Here is a 23,841-nt window from a genome sequence, read left to right on the forward strand (position 1 = left end):
AGAAATTTGGTGGATGCATAAATAGTTTTTAATTGTTGCTATTATTACTTGGGCTAGTCTTTTTGTTTTTTACAAATGACCGCAAAAAGATCTCAGTAGCCCTAGAATTTGAACAGTTCCAGTGGTTTGGTGAATTTGTACCTTAGGTTACTTTTGAGATATCACTGTAGCAAACTAAAATCTAAATTACTTCATGCAACTCGGTACCATTCTTGTCAATGTAGTAAGTATATGCAATGTACTATTGTGGAGAAATATTATTTTAATATTATTTAGGGGAGTGAATTCATGTAGTACGTATATGCAGTGTACCATTGTGGAGAAATATTATTTTAATACAATTTAGGGGATTGAATTCATTATCTACCTTGGGTTCTACTGGTCTCAAATTTTTATGGAGGGAGTAATAATTTCCGGTTAATAATGCATAGTACTATAATTTCCGGTTAATAATGCTATATTAGAGAATAGATATGGGGTTGGAAAAAACTCAAAGTGTTCCAACTTCCAAGCTATTGGCTATGGGAACATTAGCTTTTGATTTAGAATAAAGAAAGGAGAAGACTGTACTTTTGCTTGCCTGATGAATTTTTGGTTCATTGGTTTTGCCGTTTTGATTGTTTGAGCTTGTGTTTCATCTAAGTGTATTTCTTTTGCCTTTTGAGTAATTAGAAATTAAAAAAACAAGTAATTAGAAATAATATAAAAAATGAAAAGTTTTTTGCCTTTTGGGTATTTAGAACTAAAGAAGGAAAAAAGTTTAGAAATAATGTAAAAAAGGAAAGTTAAAGGCTGCTTTAGAAACAAAATAAAAGAACAAAAAAGTGCAACAGGTAGGGTTCGACCCCGACATTGAAGAATTAAACCAAGTAGTGCTCCACTCAGCCAATTTTGGTTATTTGTTCGTTCAGTTAATATTAGACATATTTTCAGAATTATACACATAATATATCGAGTTTAGTCAAGCGGCCATGGGTTCACGTGACCCAATTTTTTTTTACATAAATTCGCCTTTGGTTACGATGCTATTATTATATTTTAACTCATTGCATGTAGCTGGCAACTTGTCTTATTTCTAGGTTACAGTTGTGCTATCAGTACATTTTAACTCGTTTCGCATGTCGAAGGTAAATTGTCTAATCATTTCTAGTAATACATTTTAACTTGTTGTGTGTAGCTGATAACTTGTCTTAATTATAACTTACTAATCCCACTTTTTTATGAATAGTTACCGTAATTATTTTTAGGTGACTTGGCACTATATAAGAATTCTTTTACGTTGTTACTTTATAAAAGTTACTTTTTTTGGCCTAATTTATGTGGTGATGTTTGACTGGATACGTAATTTTAAAAAGAAATAAAAAAAATTATAACTGGTAGTCTAAAATAACGAAACGGTGTAGCTATCTAAAAAAAAGGAAATATGATTTTTTTTTTTTTTTTTTTTTTTTTTTTTTGGGGACAAGCTAAAATCGAAAGTATGATATGTAAATTAAGATAGAGGGAGTAATTATTTTTTCCTATATAATTTGCATGTATAGATGATGGAGGAAGAAGGGAGGTTTGAAACTGAAGTTGCAGAGGTGCAAGCATGGTGGAACAGAGAGGTTCAAGCAAACCAAGAGGCCATCTTCTGATAGGGATGTGGTGGCACTTAGAGGCAACTTGAGGCAAAATTATGCATCAAAATGAATTGGCTAAAAAGCTATGGATGACACTCAAGACTCACCAAGCCAATGGCACAACATTAAGAACATTTGGTGCACTGCAGTCACTATGATGGCCAAACATTTGGACACTATTTATGTTTCTGGTTCGCAGTGTTCCTCTACCCACACCTCCCCAATGAACCAGGTATTGTATTAATATTTGAGTATTTTGGGGAGTCTAAATGTGCACGTAATTGTTGTTTTAATATGCTAGGTTTAGCTATATTGTTCAGATTCTCCAAAAATATAGTTCTATTCATGTTAGATTCTCCAAAAATGTACTATTTTTAAAAGATCCGACACGCAATCATATTGACATCTTTAAAAAGTCCGAACAACATAAAATTTTAGGCAAGCGGTTTCAGAAAACTTTCTCTAGGATAGAAGTTTTCTTACTAGCTGCAAGTGACAAAAATAATTTTTTATCTCCAAGAATATATATATACATATAATGCCTAACAAAAAATAAAAATATACCTTTTTTTGGTGTAACTATTCGGCATCCAAAATTCACTGGGCAGACTAATCTGAATTTGTGTCACGTAAGTCCCCAGGGGAATCACATCTTATAAGAAACTTTTTCCTTTCTTAGGGCTAAAAGTCGAGACCTTCTGATTAATAATAGACGGATCCTAGCTATCCCATCATAATTCATAATGGTAAAATATTTACACCTTTTGATTTCTCCTACAACAAGAAACCAGCCCATTGGAATATGAAAAGGAATAAAGAAGAAAGAAAAAACAAAGGCTTGAAGAAAGAATAAGCAAGGTAACATGTGAAGGATAGCAAACATGATGGTACATCTTTATTAATCCCTCGTCCTAATTTAAGTGACACTATCTAATTTAACATAGAGTTTGAAAAAGAAAAAAATTCCTTTTAAATTTATGGTCTAAAACAAGCTATAGACATTTGTGTGGTTATAAACTCATTGAGGATAAAATTTAAAATTTTAAATTTAAATTACATTTAAAATATAGAAACATGACATACTCATTTAAATATAGTGACTATAGAACCAATTTTCAGCTTTAAAAAGAATGTGACAGTCATATTTATTCTCATGTATCTAAGTTTGTTAACCTTTATATATGCTGGTCTGGCCTTGCTGATTATCCATATGACACTGTCCCCAACAGAGTTGAACACCTTTTTTGGCCCAATAATACCATGATGGAAAACAAAGGGAAGCAAGAATGAACATGAGCAGAGAAGAAAGAGCTAAAACTCCATTTATTGATTACTTAAAGCCAATTATTGCTGACGGGGACATTGGATTTGGTGGTGCCACTGCTACTGTGAAATTATGCAAGTTATTTGTAGATCGTGGGGCTGCTGGTGTACATATTGAGGACCAATCATCTATGACTAAGAAATGTGATCATATGGCTGGCAAAGTTCTTGTTGCCATTAGTGAACATATTAACATGTAAATGTGCTAGTTGGGTCAAATTTGGTCATGTCAAAACGTAAATTAATAAATGGGTCATTATCCAATCTGCTCTAACTTGGTAGAAATGACTCTCACTTTCCGGTCATGTCTTTGAAAAATAACCATTGTTTTGGAGTTTAAAAATTCCACATGTGAAACTTCAAACTTATGAATTTTGAAACTCACAATGGCTATTTTCACTTATGGGGACTAAGAAGTCAGGAAATTACACCCAATGACCTTGGGAATGGGTAATCTTGATCTTTTGACCTCCTGTTTGCCCATGGCCAATCCTGCAAGGTCAAAGTCAACACTTGTCTTGAAGTTTTTCCACGGGACGACATGGTCAAAATTTCAAGAATCCATCTCTAAGGCCATTATTGTAAAACGTGGTTATTTGTGAAATTTTGTCCAAAATTTGTTTGGTGGGTCAAAATAAGTTGGGTTAAGATGGATCAACAAAAGGGTTATGGCCCAACCTCCTTGCATTACCTCTTTTTTATTTGTTTCTTTGGAGAACAAATGTTAAAACTACTTTTCTTAAATTATTGCCTTAAGTTCTTTTAAATTTTGCATAATTTTCGATCTCTAAATTTATTTTTGATACATTTAGCTGTCTAAGTTCGGGTTGCATCCCCCTATCTGGTTACCCTATTTTTACCGTCTCGACCCAATGGTTCGATCGATCATTTTGAGTTCAACCCGCTAGATTAAGTTAACAAAACATTCATAGCCAAACCCGTTTAAACTTGAGCCTATTACTTAAAAATTAGTTAATTTGGCCACCTCTCTATAATTACAGGCTAGTGGCTGTAAGATTGCAATTTGATATTATGGGTGTAGAAAGAGTCCTTGTGGCAAGAACAGATGCAGTAGCAGCAACTTTGATCCAAACCGATGTTGACAGAATGGACCATCAATTCATTTTAGGAGCAACAAATCCAAATCTCAAAGGCAAGAGTTTAGCAACAATATTATCAGAAGCAATGGCTGCAGGAAAAAAAAAAAAAAGGGCCAGAACTTCAATCAATTGAGGATAACTGGCTAGAAATGGCACAACTCAAGACATTTTCTGAATGCATCATTGATGCAATTAATAACATGAACATTTCGGGGTCCGAAAAACAGAGGAGATTGAATGAATTGATGCAATATTCGAGCTACGAAAAATGTCTTTCGTATGAACAAGGCAGGGAAATTGCTGAAAAATTAGGCCTTTCTGATCTTTCCTTTGACTGGGATTTGCCAAGAACCAGAGAAGGGTGCTACAGGTACAGTGATGGCTGGTCAATTGAATGCCTTTTGTCGAAAATATACATTGTGCATATAGAAAACTAGCCTGTAAAGGTATATGTTTTGTATATCAAGTACAAATATACATATAATATGCATACAATATACCTATAATATACACAATTAGTATATATATTCTGTATATTTTGGTTAGCACCTGTAATTAATTTTGGCCGACAGGCCAAAAATGAAAAATGCCCTATTAAATTTTGAATGCCCTTAGCATAATTCTTGGTTTCGCCGCTGCTACATGTTCAAAGGGTCCATAGAGGCTGCTTTCATTCGAGGCTGGGCGTTCACGAACCACCTTGACATAATTTGGATGGAAACATCTAGCCCTGATTTGGTTGAATGAACAAAACTTGCTGAGGGAGTTAAGTTCATCAAGCCTGAGGCAATGTTGGCTTACAATTTGTCACCTTCATTCAATTGGGATGAATGATTTTCAAATGATGGATTTTATACCAAAAATTGCAAAGTTAGGCTATTGTTGGCAGTTTATTACATTGGCTGGTTTTCATGCGATGCTTTAATTGTGGACACGTTTGCAAAGGATTTTGCTAAAAGGGGAATGTTGGCATATGTTGAGAAAATACAAAGAGAGGAAGCATGGAGTTGATAAAATGGTCAGGTGCTAATTACTATGATAGAGTTCTTAGGACTGTTCAAGGAGGCATCACCTCTACTGCTGCTATGGGCAAAGGTAACAACATCTTCCCCCAAGCTCAAAATATTACTCTCTATGTCCCATTATTTGTCCTTTTTTGCTTCTCGAGATTCAAAGTATGTGAACTTTGATCAATAATGATTTTTTTTTTATTATTATATTGACATGTCAAAATAGCAACTTATAGTAATTTTCATATAGTTTTGAATATATAAATTTTAGTCTTAAAATATTAAATTGATCTAATCCAATTTTACTTGAAAAAAGAGTCAAATTGACTCTTGAAACGAAAAAAATGAGACTTATTTTGGGACAGATGGAGTATACAAATATACTCCTTTAAGGTCCATCTTGATGTCATCTTAGACAAATAAAATTGATTAAAAAAGTATTTTTGTTAGTTATTGACTTTTTCCCAAATTTGTCATTGCTTCAACAAATGACCTATACAATTTTTTTACTAACTGTCATGAGATGCACGTGCGTCGCACATGCACGGGCAATGCACACAAAAGCTTACACTTTTAATATACTTTCAAAACTTTCACACTTAAATATTAATATTTTTATGGTGTACAAACAGGTATGACCAACTCGGACTTCACACGTCACTTTGCGGCTACACCTGTTCTAAAAAATCTGCCATGCTTATTTACATTTACTAGATTAAAGAAAGGGTAATTTGACTTTTAGTCAAATAACCCTTATAATTAATACAATTAGATGGCTTTCTTAATAGTTGTGTAAGACCTTAAAGGACATTAACTTTGGACTAGAGGTGGTATTTTTTGTGAGTTTTACACTAGCAGGTCACTTAAAAGATAATATAACGGTACATCACTAGTATAAAAAGTTGCTATGAGTAATCTGGAAAACAAGAAAGATAATTATATGCAACTACAGATCAAGTACATTGATAGTGAAAAAGTTCTTTACATTGTTAGTATATAAGTTAAATCCATTATTTATTATTATGTACTAGTATAGTATCCCCGTGCTTTGCACGGGCCCAATATAAGAAGGAATTAAATTAGACAACTTGTTTCTGATTTAGCATAGAATTTTAGCAAGCTGGTGAACCTTAAAGTAGTAGTAATATGCCTAAGCACCAAAACTGAGTGTCACTAAATTATAACAAAACAAAGGTATCGTATATAATTATTCTAATTTCTTTACATACAATTGAGAGTTACAAAAATTAAGTAGATTTCGAAAAGGTTGATGCAGCTCATCTTCGATCATCTCAAATCACCTTTAGTCTTAACTATCAAATCAATATGACAGTTATTTGCATTTTCTTTGCATGTCTCATTATTTATGCCGATTTATTGTTCTGATATTCATCTTCACTGATTCTGCTCTTCTCTTTTGTTTATCCATATAAATATTATATTTTATAATATTCTCTACTGTATTGTATTGGAACTAATTTGACATTTTAAATCTTACCCGGTTTGACTTGGTGTATGTTGTGTTTTTGGTTGGCTTTTCATTGTTCTTTCTTTTTATAATTCTTGGAAAGGGATAATCACAATGGATATGTTTTGGCTAATAGTCTATATCAATCTAATTCACCCCTTCTTTGGTCGGTTTTTGTTTCTTAAAGATAAAAGAAACTTTTCTATATTAATATTACCTTAGACTTTTCTAAAGCTTGTGGAGGATCCTACCAATTGATTTACCTTTTGCATTTAATAGTAGCTTAGAGACCATTGTTTCCACTACTCGAACTTCATTAAGTGGAGATTTTTCATCTGCAAGATGTGTGTCAGTAGAAATTTTGAGTTGTCAAGAAGCAGAATCGTTATATTATGCTACATCTATAGCAAATCAAGGTTTTGTCCATCCTATTGGAAGCAAATGTCTTTTAGAAGTAATTCATGCATTATTTAGAGAAGTAGTTACTAAATAGAGCAGTATTTATCGAAAATCCTTGTTAGGACCTTCATGTTCCCTATCTGACATTGCTGCATCTTTTCTATTCGCTGGATATTTGTGTTTAAAATAAGTCTTGAAAAAAATATTGAAGCGAAATTTAATTTCCACTCAATTACAATATTATTCAATCCTAATTTTATGATCACGTTTCTGGCACATATTACAATCAGAAATAACTCAAAAATATATTGTCTATAGATTCTATACGCAAACAATCAAAATTAGGCAGAAAGTATTAGCACCTTCTAATTAAGAAGCAATTTTACCCTTGGACATGGCTTAAAGAATATTTCTTTATTATTTACCAAGTGTTGGTAGAAAAGATCTCTCTTTAACACCATTACAAAAGATTAATTATGGAATTTGCACATAAAGTTAGAATTTTTGAGTTCTGTTTGGCGTGGTAACTGGTAAGTATCATTATTGAGTATTTGATTGTGTGAGAATGAAATAGTAAATTAAATTTATTGAGATCAAATCTTTATAACTGCAAAAGTCTTTCCACCTAACTAAATATTTAGTCTATTTCTCCTTATTTTATTTTACATTTGAAATCTGATTTTATTTTGAAAAGTAATTATCATTGAACAAATATTTGATTTTTGATTAAATTAGTCTCTTTATTTCTTTATATACTTGCAATTAAAAAATAATTGACGTATAAAATTACATGTAAAATTCAATGATAAGATAATATGCATACCTTCCCGTAAAAATTTCTTTTTAAAAATTAAAATTAAAAAAGATTTGAAAACTACAAAAAGAAGAAAAGGTCCAAAGCAAGGAGAAAATGAAAGATGCAAAATTTACGAAAAGCTAAAATACTGCTAAATTAGGTGACAGTTGTTTCTACAATTTGTCACGGAGCACGTGTCACTTTTGCCAGGGGGAAGTTGGCCACAACTAAGAGAGACAAACAAGAACTAAAACAGATATAATGCAAAGAGTACAATGTTGTTAAGCATGAGGAAATTGTTAATTCCATGTTTACCCTTGTTCGTCCATTGACAACGCTTATTTCTATACTACTAGATGGCTTATGCCTGTGTTGCGCAGGGGCCCAACACTTCGGATTATAGTGTATCTATGTATATGTAGTTGTGCTTAGATAGTGATAATGTATATATATATATATATATATACTATGTTCAAAATACGATTAATATAACATTGTAGTTTGTGCTCCGTATCTAAAACTTTATTATATTCTTGTTTGCTATGAAAATTTATTAATACTTTTTAAAAGAGAAGACTTGTTTAAAAGAAAACTATTTTCCTCTCTTTAAGATAAAATAATTGCAATATTTAAGCATCAGTTGATACTTTCAATTTTAATTCGATTAATTTAAAGGTGTAAAATACTTATTATTTTTTATCAAATTTTGATTTGGATAATTCTAATTTAAATTATTAAATTAATTTTACATGTTTAAAACGAAACAAAGTAGAAATTGATTTTCTATTTAAACGAAGAAATGCTATTTTTTAATTTTTGGTAAAAATTCTCGGTTTAGCTCATTTTACTTGGCATGTTGTCCTTTGCATGGTTTTTTAAGGAAACGTGAATTAGAATTATAAGTTGACTAATTTACCTTATTCATTATTTGATCTTCATTTGATATTAATCTCTTTTCATATTTATTAGAGTAAGAAAAAAAATAAAAAAGTAATTAAATTGTATCTTATTTTTTAAATATATATATTTTAAGTATATTTATTTTACTAAACATAACAAATAAATGACATGGTGGAATAACAAATACAGCAATTAAATATTTTGAAGAAAAGTAATAATATGGGGTCCATGTTTTTTGTTGTGCAATAATTTCATTTGCTCCCACTAATGGGTTAATATGCATGTGGCAATGAATCCACTATTATTGACTTGATGGGGATACTTTGAGAATTACATGAATATTGTTTGATTTTTTAATATATGGGGTGCACATATTTTTTATTTTTGACGTTGCCTTTTTTTTAATATGGGGTCCAAGTTTTTTTTTTCATGAGTTTGGAGAGGGTGGGGTCCACTTTTTTTTTCATGAGTTTGGAGAGGGTAGAGTCCACTTTTTTTTCTTTTCTTTTTTTAAGAGTGACTGACGACGAAGCATGGGTAAACCGATGCTTCTATATAGTAGAAAAATAGAAATATACTAAAGTATTTCTATCGACTTTTTAGAAGAGTTGGTAATATAGAGCATAAAATGTCATTTTTTTGCCCTTAAATAAAAAAGTAGGTGGGACCACAAAGAAATTTTTTGCCCTTAAATAAAAAAGTGGGACCGAACATGGACGACGATCTTGCCTCTATAAACCGGCTCTTCTATATAGCAGTAATAGTAAAGTAATACATATATTATGTTCACAACACGATTAATATAACATTGTATTTTGTGCTCTGTATCCAAAACTTTATTATATTAGTGTTTGCTACGAATACAAAGTTAGCAAAAATTTATTAATATTTTTTAAAAGAGAAGACTTATTTAAAAGGAAACTATTTTTCTCTCTTTGAGATAAAACAATAACAATATTTAAGCATCAGTTGATACTTTGAATTTTGATTCGATTAATTTAAAGGTGTAAAATATTCTATTGTTAATGTATGTAGATTGGGCCTAAACAATACCTATGATTTTTTTTTATCAAATTTTGATTTGGATAATTCTAATTCAAATTATTATATTAATTTTACATGTTTAAAATGAAATAAAGTAGAAATTTGATTTTCTATTTAAATGAAGAACTTCTATTTTTAAATTTTTAGTAAATATTTTTTGTTTAACTCATTTTACTTGTCATGTTGTCTTTTACACGATTTTTTTAAGGAAACGTCAATTAGAATTATAATTTCACTAATTTACCTTATTAATTATTTGATCTCCATTTAATATTTTTTTATGACATTAATCTCTTTTCACATTTATTAGAGTAAGGAAAAAATGAAAAAGTAATTAAATTCTATCTTATTTTAATATATAAGTATTTTAAGTATGTTGCTGTACAATAATTTCATTTGCTCCCACTAATGGGTTGATGCGCATGCGGCAATGAATCCATCATTAATGATTTAATGAGATACTTTGAAAATTACATGAATATTGTTTGATTTTTTAATATACGATGCACTTTTTTTTTTTTGACATTGTCTTTTTTTTTAAATATGGGATTCACTTTTTTTTTTTTTTTTAATATTGCTTGATTTTGTTTATATGGGGTCCACTTTTTTTTTTCCATGAGTTTGGAGGTGGTGGGTTCCACTTTTTTTTCTTCTCTTTTTTTTTTTAGACATGGCATATGAACCAGTCTAGATGGATCAACTAGTGTAATATCTCATAATCCAAAGTAAACACAACTAGTAGGTAAAGAGTCACCAAATGAGCCAAAAAGTTGTCACAAAGATCATTCTTTCCTATGCACCTTGCTTTTTAACTTTCACAAAACAATTTGGAGGGGTATTCGCATTTCAATTTCACATGCAAGAGACTAACTCTATTAGTACCAAACAAGCCAAGAGTTTTCACATTTTTCCTCAAAGAAAATAAAATAATAAGAGTAACTAATCCACAACATGTCAAAAGAACAAAATTTTCAAAAATTTTGAGCAAGTTTCAAAATATAATGCGCTACCACGTGCCACCCCCAACTATAAACATTGCAGTGTCCTCGCTGCACATAATCTAAACAAAACATAATCTAAAAAAAAAAGATTTTGTTTTTGCATGACATGCGACCTCACATGCGATTCGCATGTGATGTCACCATTTTTTTTTTTTAAAACTCACTGTCACCACATGCGATTCGCATGTATGACATGCGATTCACATGTATGACATGCGAATCGCATGTAATGACACCAGAAAAAAATATTTCGCAGCTTTTACTGGTTTTGGGGGCTGTCCGGGTATCCGACATGCTCAAAACAACTCCAAAAATTCTGAAACTTTGCAGATTAGTCAAAAATCATAAACTAAACTATTCTAAAAAATAAAATTTCAAAAACGATTTAAAACTTTTTAAAACGATGGGTTACCTCCCACCAAGCGCTTGATTTAACGTCGCGGCACGACGGTTACCTTTACCACTTTTCCTTCCATTTGGAAGATATGAATTTGCGCCCCAACTTTGAATCAAGCTTATGACGACGCTCCTGGGGCGGTGGTAGTAAGTCAAAGAGGCCAACTCTCAGGTGTCGCATTTTGCACTTCTTGGCCCGTAAGTGAGGTATGCCATTTTGTCTTCTTGGCATAGCAAACTTCAAAATGAAAACGCTTTGATCTTCATCTCTAAAATTCTCCATAGGCTCGGTTAGTTCAACTTCCATTTCACTAACCAAGCATAATGTTGAAAAATGGTTGGAATGAGGTCCAACGCGCTCAAATTCCAAATTTGCATGAATTTTGACATCCTCACCCAAAAATGAACTAGAGTCTTCAAAAACCATTTCATGAACTTTTTTATGCAACTCTAGTATCATTTCTTCAATCTTGGCATCTTGCATTATTTTTGGGTTGGTAGGTTGGCAATTTACCATTAGCTCATGAAATCAATCTTGACCTCTTGTTCATTGGAAACCAACTCAAAACTACAATCCATGGCTCTTTGATATTGAGCATCACATGCCTCAATCTTTGCATTCAATTCGGCCTCCAATTTTTGGATAGTAATTTCAAGTAGCTCCACTTCTTGACTTTGCTCAACATGTATTTTCATAAATTCCTCCATCATCCGTGAAATGCCTTCACGGTGATTTTCATAGGCTTCAAGTTGTTGAGCTTGATTCATTAGTCAAACTTGGCTCAAAATTTCCATTTTGTCAAGATTTTCTTCATTGTGAGAGTCGTCCAACTCTTGTAAAAATCCATCCATAGTGAGATATACCTTTTGGATAGTTTCATCATCTCCATGTTGAACTTCTTCCCACAATTTGGTCAAGACTTGCCCATATTGTTCATTCCTCCCCATTATGCTTTTCAAAATTTCCTCAATTTCTTCTTTTTGAGAATTGGAGATTTCTTCTTCAAGATTATGCTCTTCTTCTTCAAGTTAAACCATTTCTTCAATTTCACAACTTTCGTCGTGGTCACGAGAATATTCGGGTTCATCTTGTAAACTTGAAATCTCTTCTTCAACCATTTCATTTTGAGGAGTAGACACTTCCATGACAATTGAGGAATTGACATCCTCAAATGAATCATTCATTCTTTTCATGGCTTCTCCATTTTCTAAAACGGATTGTTGGAGGAGCTTTCGCTCTTCCTCCATTTTAGCTTCCCGATCTAAGTATGTTTGGAGCATTGCCATGATGCCTTCATATCCGACACTTTGTCCTTCATTTGCCATGTCATTGTCCCTGTCAAACTCAAAAGCACAACTAGCATTTTCGTTAGAACAACTTGGGGGAGGGGAAGCGAAATAATTGGGACAATCACCCCAATGTCCACCTTGACCACCACATATATTACAAATACTCTCATCATAGGATTGAGACGGTGCACACATCTCTCTCCCGGGAGCATATTCACAATCTTGCCAAAAGTGGGGTCCTTCACAATATGGACATGGGTCATTAAAATATGGATTACAACCATCAAACCCATTTTCATTCCAAGATGCCATGTTTTTTTTTTAATATATAAAATAAAGCAAAGAAAGTTTGGACCAAAGCAAGTTAGTTTAAATCCTAAACTAACCCAAATACGCCAAATTGTTCCCCGGCAACGGCGCCATTTTTGATAACGTCCAAATACACTCCTCAAAGAGAAAGTGTACACGGTCGTATGCAATATATTTACCCAACTATGAGTCGGGGTCGATCCCACAGGGAACAATATGTTAGGCGATTAAGAAAGTAAGAAACTTTCACCAACTAAGCTAAAGCCAAACGATAGATAATATTTTGGGTTTTTGAGAAAGATTCTAACTAATGCGGAAATGTAAACTAACCTAGAAAGCGAGTAAAATGATCAATGGCCACAAGCATGGATAATCGGAGATTACACTCAAGTAACGATCCAACGTATTTTACAATTTTACAACTAAGAGCGGGTTTGTGTTGATAGATAATGATATCTAAAATCTCATTGAAAGTCTTCCAACCAAATCAATGAATTTCACTCTAAGCTTTTCCAAGCCTTAGAGTGTGATATTAGACACAATCAATTTAACCTCAAGTAACTATCCTCTTCCGAGCTCAAGTTATTAGATGAGTTTAATGACCCAAATTCTTGTTAATTAATCTTTCCCAACCTAAATTTCCTCTTCCGAGCTCAATCGAAGTAAATGGGTGAGTCCTAGGGTTAGCTAATCCCTTTGGAAACATTCAAGAACGAGATTAATTAAATCAACAAAGACCCACTTCAATAGCAATAAGAATCATTCAATACATAAGCTTAACAAGAGTTTCAAACCAAACTTTAATCAAGAATACTTTCATAAACGAGATTCAAGTTATGGAATAGAAAGCTACACACTTAGATATACAATACAAAGCAAGGAATTGAAGAAATGAATTAAAGGTTTAAGAAATACTCAACCAAATCTTCAAATCTTCAACCCCAAAGTGTGGTGTAGAAACCTAGTCTCCAAACTTGATGAAAAACTGCCAAAGATAAATATTACAAACCCTAAAAGAGTATTTATATCATTCCAAAAAAACGGGAACAAAATCTGGACCAAAATACCCTCTTGCACAACATGCTGCACCACATGCTATTCGCATGTTCAACATGCTAATCGCATGTGGTGCCAAAACCGTAGCATGTGGTGACATTTTCTCTGTCACCACATGCTGCTCGCATGTGCGACATGCTGCGCCATATGTTGCACTCTGCGAGTAGCATATGGTGCCATTTTCACTGGCAGCAGATGCTGCTAGCATGTTCAACATGCTGCACCACATACTATTAGCATGTGGTGCCAGAAACGTTGATTTGTTCTATTTTCGCTCTATTTTGGTCCGTTTTGCTCCGTTATGCTCTCCGGGCATCTTTTCCTACAAAACAACATAAAAACACAAAAAGTAACAACAAAAGTGCTTAAGGATTCACAAAAGCTTAAGGAATTAGCGTCGAATATCGCGTAATTTTACGACTCATCAGTAAAATATTCTATTGTTAATGTATGTAGATTAGGCCTAAACAATACCTATTATTTTTTATCAAATTTTGATTTGGATAATTCTAATTCAAATTATTATATTAATTTTACATGTTTAAAATGAAACAAAGTAGAAATTTGATTTTCTATTTAAATGAAGAACTACTATTTTTTAATTTTTGGTAAATATTTTTGGTTTAACTCATTTTACTTGTCATGTTTTCTTTTGCACGATTTTTTAAGAAAACGTGAATTATAATTTCACTAATTTACCTTATTCATTATTTGATCTCCATTTGATATTAATCTCTTTTCACATTTATTAGAGTAAGGATAAAAATGAAAAAGTAAGTAAATTCTATTTTGTTTTAATATATAAGTATTTTAAGTATGTTGTTGTACAATAATTTCATTTGCTCCCACTAATGGATTGATATGCATGTGGCAATGAATCCATCATTATTGATTTAATGAGATACTTTGGAAATTACATAAATATTGTTTGATTTTTTAATATGAGATGCATTTTTTTTTACATTGTTTGTTTTTTTAATATGAGATTCATTTTTTTAATATTTCTTGATTTAGTTGGGGCCCACACTTTTTTTTAATATTGGTTGATGTTTAGGTGGGGCCCACACTTTTTTTGTTTGTTTGTTGATGACGACGTCTGCTTTTTTTGTTTGTTTGTTGATGACGACGAAGCAGACGACCAAAATGGCCCCAACTCCTGCTTCTAATAAGTAGTAATAATAGAACTAGATGGCATATGCCCGTGATGTACACGGGTCCAACACTTTGAATTATATTCTATCTATGTGTATGTAGTTGTATTTGAGTAGTGATAATATATATATATATATATTTTATATTGCTAATAAACATACATAAGTTTATATATATATATATATATATATATATATATATATATATATATACACACACACTATGTTCAAAACACGATTAATATAACATTGCAGTTTGTGCTCCGTATCCAAAACTTTATTATATCTGTGTTTGCTACGAATGCAAAGTTTGCAAAAATTTATTAATACTTTTTAAAAGAGAAGACTTGTTTAAAAGGAAACTATTTTCCTCTCTTTGAGACAAAACAATAACAATATTTAAGCATCAGTTGATACTTTGAATTTTAATTCGATTAATTTAAAGGTGTAAAATATTCTATTGTTAATGTATGTAGATTGGACCTAAACAATACTTATTATTTTTATCAAATTTTGATTAGGATAATTCTAATTCAAATTATTAAATTAATTTTACATGTTTAAAACGAAACAAAGTAGAAATTTGATTTTCTATTTAAACGAAGAACTATTACACTACTAAAAAATTAGCGTTTAGTGACGGAATATTAGCGACAGACCATATTCTGTCGCTAATTAACGACGGATTAGCTACGGATTTCTCATTTTGTCGCAAGAAAAGCAACTAAAATTTTATCTCATTATATAGTGACGGATTAGCAACGAAAGCTGAGTTTCGTTACTAATAATTAGCGCGAATTTTTGGCGCCTTAAATTTCACTACAGATTTAGCAACAGAAGAGGCGCGACAAATTTTATTTTTAATTAGCGACGGATTCAGCAACGGAATATTTTGTCGCAATATTAATTATTAAAAGAAATGAATGTATTATTTAGCGACGGAATATAAAATCCGTCGCTATTCCGTCGTTAAATGTAAAAAAAAAAAAGATATCTCGTAGCTAGGGTACACATTATTTCATTTCCAAACACAGCAGCCAACACGGATAGAGAGATAGACTGCGAAATTGCTAACATAGAGAGAGAGAGCACAACATAGATCAAAATAATGTGAATCTAGGGTTTCTATTGTGTTTTTCTCTTCTTCTACTGCAACTTTTATCTAAAGGAAAGGTATGTTTTGATTTTTCTATGTTTTATGGGCAGTTTCTTTCTTCTTTATCTCCTTCTTTGTATTTTCTGACATTAAATCTATCTGTGTTTTCTTGCTTATTATCTAAAGGACAGAGTGTCTTTAAGTATTTTTTTGGGCTAAAATCGAAGTTGGGTGTGTTGAAAACTGTTGGGCTTATAATTTATTTGAAGGTTAAGTGTTGGGAATCTATATTTCGACCAAAATCTGATGAAAATGGAAATTCGACTTTTGTTTGTGCTAAATCTTGTAGGATAATATTATTTGGTGGTTAAAGTTTGTTTTAATTCGTTGCATGTCGAGAAAAAGCTTGAAGAACTCAACATTCTTTATATTCTGTGATTTGAAATCAGTGTTAGTGAACTGAGTTTCTTACTCGATTTTTTTTGTTTCAGTTTGTCATTTTTTTAACTAAAAGGTGAATGATATTTTCTGTTTCAATAAGTTATTTCAGCTTGTTCTTCTCTCTTAGCGGTATTTCTCATTAGCAAAATGTATCGTTTTGTAGCAAATCTTGCTTCCAAAGCCAGGTAATATTCACATTTTATAACTTGAATTTTTCTGTTAGAAAAATGTATTCTTTATTACTTTTAAGAAATACCCATTTTCTTGTTTTTCTTTTTTGTGTTAGAAAAATGTAATCTTTATTACTTTTAACAAATACCCATTTTCTTGTTTTGTACAGAGTGGCAAGAACCAACACCCAACAAGTGAGTACTATTTTGCAAGATACTTTTTTTTTTTTTTGTATAGATCAAGAAGAGCTGTATTTTGGATTGTCTGTTTATAAATGGTTTTTGTTGCAGATTGGTGGAAGGTTAAATTGGAGTAGAAGTTATGCTGCAAAGGATATTAGATTTGGTGTTGAAGCTCGAGCTGCAATGCTTCAAGGTATTGAAGAACTTGCTGATGTTGTTAAAGTCACTATGGGTCCAAAGGTGAATTTTTTGTCAACCCCATTAGTCAATACACTCTGTTTGTTACATAGATTGTTTATATATTTATATGTAAACAATTCAACCCCATTAGTGAATACACATTGTTTGTTACATAGATTGTTCATATATTTATATGTAAACAATGTTTAGTATAAAATATTGTGACTTATAGTACTTGTTATGTTATGTAGTGTCCAGATATGTAAAGTTCAATTGTTTTGACCCTTGGAGGGAATACTTGGTGCTCAAGTAAAACTCATGCTAAGAATCTAGTTTTGGTGAAATGTTCTTGTTTTTAGCAAATTACAGTCTTCTATTTTCGTACATGTGTACATTAAATGTTGTGTTGATCTGATGGTTTGTGATGAGACTCTGTTGTCTTTCATTTGACTTGGTCATTTATTGGATCTATGCTTCCATTTATACAAAAAAAAATGCAACAATATCAGAGACACAAGCTCTTAATTTTCTAAAAATGGAAAACATGAAAGCCGTTATCTAGGCATGTCATTAGACTAGATCAAACAGTAACAAAGTGAAATTACTCATTGAGGGCATATGCAACCTAAATTGTACAGCTGAAAATTATTTGAAGCTGTCGATAAGCTTCGCTCTTTGGTTGGCCAAACTTCCAATGTTCCGTGCCAACTCGTTCCCATGAAGCACAAGTGAAATTAGTTGCCTTGTTTTCTTTTTACTCCTTGTTTATGCTATTGGAGCTTGGAGAACACTGAGGTAGCAACAGTTTCTGTGCTCATTATAAGATAGTTGCTGTTTGTCTTACTAATACCTAACCAATGTCTGTTACTGCTATGTGTGGTAGGTCGTTACAGAGGAGCTTGGACTGAGCATTGAAAATATGGACTTCGAGATGCTGGGAACATGTAAAAAGGTATTTTTGCTGCACCATTTGCCTGTAGTTGGTTCTCCTTTTGTATATTGTTCTCTTTTGAATGTATAAGTGCTTGAGAAAATTGTGCATAATGTGATTTCTGTTTGGCGTTTCTAGTTAATCTACTCATGCATTCGTTTTTCTAGGTGGCTGACTCCAAGGAAATTCATCGTATTCCAACAATTCTGATATGCATTTACATTAAAAAGTAATAAAAATATTTCATTTTACAAAGCTAATGCACTTCATTAGATCCAAATCAATCAACAACTATTAATACATAATTCCAAAGTGTCAAACACAAAAACAAAAACCTAAACAGTTGAATCTTATAACTATTGTCATTTTCTGATAACTAAAACTATTGTCATTTTCTGATAGAATGCTGAAGAGGGAAAAGAGCTTACAACTAAATATAGTGCTCATCAGATTTAAGGGCTTTGTATTTCACTAAAATTAAAGCTACCTTGGTATAAACTCGTGTGTCTTCCTAACTGAGGTTCTTTCACATAAAGTTGGGGAGTGTAGGATAGATAAGATAAATATAGTTATCATCACCTTGTATTGCCTTTAACTCTTAACTCTAAATTAACTTAGACTCATAGGTAATAAAATTAGATAAAAGAACTGCAACTCTTACCAGATCTTTTTTTCAGGCATCATGTAACCATCATCAAATTAAAGGAGAGACTATTAGTTCACTTTTTTTTGGATAAGGAGACAATATTATTTTACATTGTTTTTGTCTTGTTATAAAGATTAAAAAAACTGAACTCAAGAAGATCAGCATCAATGACAACAGAGAAGTCATTCTGACTATATTAGTGGGCTTCACTAATTTTATATCTCATATAATATTGTTTGCATGTAGCATGGGTCATTACAAGTATGGGTTCAAAGCAGATCCTTACTGGATACCAACAGTTCATTAATATCATTCAAAATATACTTTAGGTCCTGTTTGTAGATAGAGATTGAACAAAGTACACAGCAAGACTAAATATAAGACCCAATCATGAAGTGCAGAGTACTAGACAACCCAGCTTAAATAGGTCTGGGAGATGAAACTAAAAAAAGAAAGAAATAAGGGGAATATAATTAATGACATTTCAAGTGATGTGTTACCAGAAATGACAGCATTGCCAAGACAAGCAGGCTTTACCTGGAAATTCTTGTGCGCGTATGTAAGCCTGGGGATCCTTCTTAACACCATTAGCATGAACACTGGTTGGTCCGTTTGCAATCTTTTATGTTGGTGAAGAAGTTTCTTGATCACTTTTAGCAGCGCTGACTTCTTTCTCCAGTATGTAAACCAGTTCATTCAGCAAATAGTTCAAGACCACCGAAAGTTGCTTGTTAGCGGCTAACATTTAATTGTCGGTAGTACATTAGTTAGAGAAGAAACTAGCGGCATTGTGACGGTAGCTAGCATTTGTCAGATTGTGACGGCTTGTAAAGCGTTTGTATTATAAGAATGTTGAGGAAGTTGGCAATATTGTGAGAGTATTTTGTTGACTTATGTGCTGCAAGGAATTATCTTCTACAAAAGGGAAGAAATCTTAATATGGTTCTTTCTAGTGATGCCTTATCTGATCTTTTCAGCTTATTGCAAACAGAGCAGCTGAAATTCTTAGCCATAAGCGGGGCGAAAAGCATGTGCACCCAAACGACCATGTGAACAGATCACAATCTTCAAATGACACATTTCCTACTGTGAGTTTCTCCTTCAGATTACTTGTTTGCAAGATATATTGTTATGTTTCTAATTCTCCTTTCAAACTTATGCTAAGTTCTTAGCAATGGTTATTTTGTAGGTGATGCATATTGCTGCTGCTATGGAGATAAATAAAAGATTAGTACCAAACTTAAAACAGTTGCATACTTCACTACACTCGAAGGTTGATTTCTTTTTTCACTCACAAAGAATTGGGACGCATGTTTACCTTTTCTTTTAGCAGCTGGTTCCATTGCTGTTTAGCATTTTATGCAGCACTATGTGGTTTTGTAGCATGCAATTGTCAACTGTGCTTGCTTGTTTACCTTGATGACTGATTCTAGTGATTTCTTGTAGGGGCATTATGTATACTGTGTAGTGAGCAGGCCACGTCCTGCTCTTAGTTATACCCATCTACTAGGTTCCTAATGCATAAAAGGGGAAACAACATTCCCTCAAACTTTCATTAATTTACAAATTTATAGGGGCAATAGGGAAAAATGAATTTTGTTGAGTTATGATGGAGAAGAATTAAGAAAAAACAAAATGAACTGTTCTGCTCAGTTTGAACAATAGACTTAGGTCCATTGACAGCTTTTGGTCATTTGCCCAACTATTAATTCTAAAGACTAAAGCAACCCAAACACTGTTGTTACTCAGAACCATTTTACAAAAGCTGTTTTTCAGAATAACCAAAACCAATTCAAATGCCAAAAGAGTTTGTAAGATGAAAGTCTCTCCTCTCATTCTCATGTATCCTTCTTCACTTGTTCTTTGTAAAAATTTTACTTTCTACTACCATATATGGCTACAGTAACATGTATAAACCACCTGAAAAATGCTGCTTGATATTTTGGAAAATCTTCCAAGAGACCACGAGGATGTAGTTATCTCCCTTTGCAAATGTTAGGCAAATAAAAGTTTTGTGATATATGGAGAATTTCCTATGGTTTATATTATGTGCTTGCCTTTTTTTTCTTCTTAATCTAACAAACAATGATGTGTCTGTGCTGTAACAAACAAGGATATGGAAATATAGTGGTTGTTCTCCAACATGTATACTAACGTTCCAACTCAACTTTAAAATGAAAGGTGTTTGTATGGTGAGTGACTCAGTCTGATAATTTCATAACAAATAGCGGCTCTTCCCCATAGCAGAAAATGATTAAGGCAGAAGCTGTTCTTACTGATTGCATCTTCACTTGAGCAACTTGCACAAGGAGGCACAGCAGTTGGAACAGGATTGAACACAAAAAAGGGGTAAGTATTCCCACATTCAGGTTCAGATGTTTGTTATTTTCAGCATACACTCTCATCAGTGGTATCAGGTATCCAATGATAAAATGCATGCCTCCCACCATAAATCATAATGAAGCAAGTACGTAGTACACAATAGAAAAAAGAAGAAAAAAGTAAACTTCACAGAAAATAGTAAAGCTTGTCCATTTTGTATGTGACAATATTGTTTTGGTACACGAAAAATGAGAGATAGATTTCTTTAATATTTAAAACCACAAAGGGTGTATGTCATACAAGTAAAACTTCAGGGATGTTTGTGATTTTCTTGTTAATACATTTAGACTAAATGTACATCAATAACAAAAATATTTTAGATTTAATAATAAATTAATAATTACACTGAGTATTATAAGCATAGTGTATTGTATACAAGCATATGAAGGGACCAACCAGCTTTTCTTTTTGACTTAAGTAAAATTATTCACACTGCAATAGACAAATAAACGCAGAGATGTGTTTTATGTATAAACTCGTACAGTTTGTAGACATTGTTTAGAGACAGTGTATATGATCATTTATATCCAAGTTGTATGAAACTCTTTTTTGTTGGTCATCATGAGACTTCAATTCCAACGAAAAATGGATAAATATCTGCTCCCTTATCTTTGGAATTCATTTCTCTTTTTATTTGGTAAAATTGAATGGTTAGTATTCTTGATGTTTTAATTTCACTACTTATTACAGGAAATATATCAAGAAATATTACGGGAAAAATCACAGTCTCAGTCTGATATTGATCAATGTGAAGCATATTACGAAGCTGCTGGGGGAACAAGGAAGAGAAGAATATATGGTCTTGGATCTCAAGCACAAAGTTATCTGCTTTTTGTTGGAAAGAACAAAATTATGCACTAACAATACTTGATGGATGTGTGGGTTCTTTTGGTAGTTGATAGCTTGGTGTTGTCGGTGTTTTGGACTTAACGATTAGGATTTCGCTATCTATTTTGAATCTTTTTTATAAATATTATTTTATGTGAATGTCAGTTATTTTTAAGGGTATTTATTACTTTGTATTTAGTATGTTTCAACAGGTGTATTTAAAATTTAAAAAAATCGGAAGAAAAATATTTGTGACAGATGTGCGATGGATTTTGGTCGTTGCTAGAGGGAAAACAGTAGGCTACAGACTGCGACAAACATTGTATTGTCGCTAAATGCAGGCACAAATAATTCAAATATTTTGCGACGGATTAGCGACAATGGTTTTCGTCACTAATTTACTAAAACGACGAAATGAAATATGAAATTAGTCACGGAATTCATAACAATAGCAACAAAATAATCCGTTGCTATAATGTGGAACAGATCTCATACGTCGCTACTCTGTCGCTAAGTTTGCTACGGATTTCATATTTCCGTCGCTAATAGGTTAGCAACGCGCAAAATCGTAACAGACGACATTCCGTTGCTAATCCGTCGCAACACATGTTTAGCAACAGATATATGCTGATTAGCGACGGAATACGTCCGTCACTAAACGCTGTTTTTTTAGTAGTGTTATTTTTTATTTTTTGGTGAATATTCTTGGTTTAGCTCATTTTACTTGTCGTGTTGTCTTTTGCATGTTTTTTTAAGAAATCGTCAATTAGAATTATAATTTGATTAATTTACCTTATTTATTATTTGATCTCCATTTAATATTATTTTTTCTTTTACGACATTAATCTCTTTTCACATTTATTAGAGTAAGAATAAAAATGAAAAAGTAATTAAATTCTATCTTATTTTAAAATATAAATATTTTAAGCATATTTATTTTAGTAAACATAACAAATAAATGACATGGCAGAATAGCAAATACAACATTTAAATATCTAGATTAGATCTCAGTCTAATATAAGAAAAGAAAGAAAATTGTATGGTTTGACTACTTAGTCTTTTGAAGAAAAGCAATAATATGGGTCCACGTTTTTTGTTATAAAATGATTTTATGTGCTCCCACTAATGGGTTGATACGCATGTGGCAATGACCACCATTATTGACTTAATGAGGATACTTTGGGAATTACATGAATATTGTTTGATTTTTTAATATGGGGTTCATGTTTTTTTTTTTTTTTTAATGTATTGCTTGTTTTCTTAATATGGGATTCACTTTAAAAAAAAAATGAATTTGGAGGTGGTGGGGTCTACTTTTTTTTTTTTTTTTTTTTTTTTTTTGTATTGGACATAAGTTGGAGGACGGACGACGATCCTCCTCCAAACTCATGTTTCTATGATAGTAAAAATATGTACATCATTAAGAGAAAATGATTAATAAAATAGTTTTTTTTTTTTATTTGGTGCAATTGCAGGGGTGACGGAGGGGCAATTTGAGGGAAAATGAACAAGGGAAGGAGCAACGAACTTGGGCGATGGAAGTATGGTCAATGCAAAGGCGAGAATGTAGAACAAAATTCTGGAATTATTTCAATTGGCATTAAATTCTGGAATGCAAGTTTTCAATAATTCTGCTGTGATTCATATTAATCTGGGCCATTTTTTGGGCCCTCAAAATGCTTAAGATTATCATTTGTGTCTCTATTTGGACTACTTTGATTTACAAAGATGTTGTAAATCCATTTGGACTTGAATTTTATTTATAAAAGAAGATATTGTGCTTAATTTCAATCACTAACATTTCCGATGAGCAAATTTTGTTCCTTTTAAATACTTATATTGCTTACCCGAAAGAAAAAAAAAATCATCAAATAATTACAAAAGAAAAAGATTTAATTAGCTAAAAAGAAATAAAAGGCAAGGACAAAAAAGATGACACTACAACCTCGGAAGTCTTTTTCCAACATCCATATGTTTATACTAGATTGAGCAATTAACCTCAAGAATCACAAATTAAAGTACAAATATACAAATAACCATAGCGGGTAATAAAAAATTATTTAGAAGAAATATGTTATATATTCATGTACAATGAAGTTATTTGGTCCTAATTTCTCAA

The 23,841-nt window shown here is 32.1% G+C and overlaps 1 protein-coding gene, 1 long non-coding RNA gene and 1 pseudogene across 4 annotated transcripts; all 3 read left to right on the forward strand.

The window, feature by feature from the left end:
* The first annotated feature begins 1,193 nt into the window (after nucleotides 1-1,193).
* On the forward strand, nucleotides 1,194-23,745 carry LOC132638712 (isocitrate lyase-like; annotated as a pseudogene).
* Nucleotides 15,757-16,989, forward strand: LOC132638709 (uncharacterized). The gene is made up of 3 exons (XR_009581857.1): nucleotides 15,757-16,587; nucleotides 16,743-16,767; nucleotides 16,864-16,989. It is a non-coding gene; the product is annotated as an uncharacterized LOC132638709 (long non-coding RNA).
* On the forward strand, nucleotides 17,825-21,881 carry LOC132638711 (fumarate hydratase 2-like). 3 transcript variants are annotated; one of them, XM_060355502.1, is made up of 5 exons: nucleotides 17,825-17,887; nucleotides 19,490-19,600; nucleotides 19,702-19,785; nucleotides 20,741-20,861; nucleotides 21,585-21,881. In XM_060355502.1, the coding sequence occupies exons 1-4, from the start codon at nucleotides 17,855-17,857 to the stop codon at nucleotides 20,768-20,770; spliced, it is 258 nt and encodes an 85-aa protein (XP_060211485.1). In that variant the 5' UTR covers nucleotides 17,825-17,854; the 3' UTR covers nucleotides 20,771-20,861; nucleotides 21,585-21,881. The 3 variants fall into 3 exon arrangements, with proteins under 3 accessions (XP_060211485.1, XP_060211484.1, XP_060211486.1); XM_060355501.1 differs by having other exon boundaries at nucleotides 20,760-20,861; XM_060355503.1 differs by lacking the exons at nucleotides 20,741-20,861; nucleotides 21,585-21,881 and adding an exon at nucleotides 20,626-20,703.
* Nucleotides 23,746-23,841: the final 96 nt, after the last annotated feature.

The sequence above is a fragment of the Lycium barbarum genome, chromosome 4 (genome assembly GCF_019175385.1).
Source record: "Lycium barbarum isolate Lr01 chromosome 4, ASM1917538v2, whole genome shotgun sequence".
NCBI lineage: Eukaryota > Viridiplantae > Streptophyta > Magnoliopsida > Solanales > Solanaceae > Lycium > Lycium barbarum.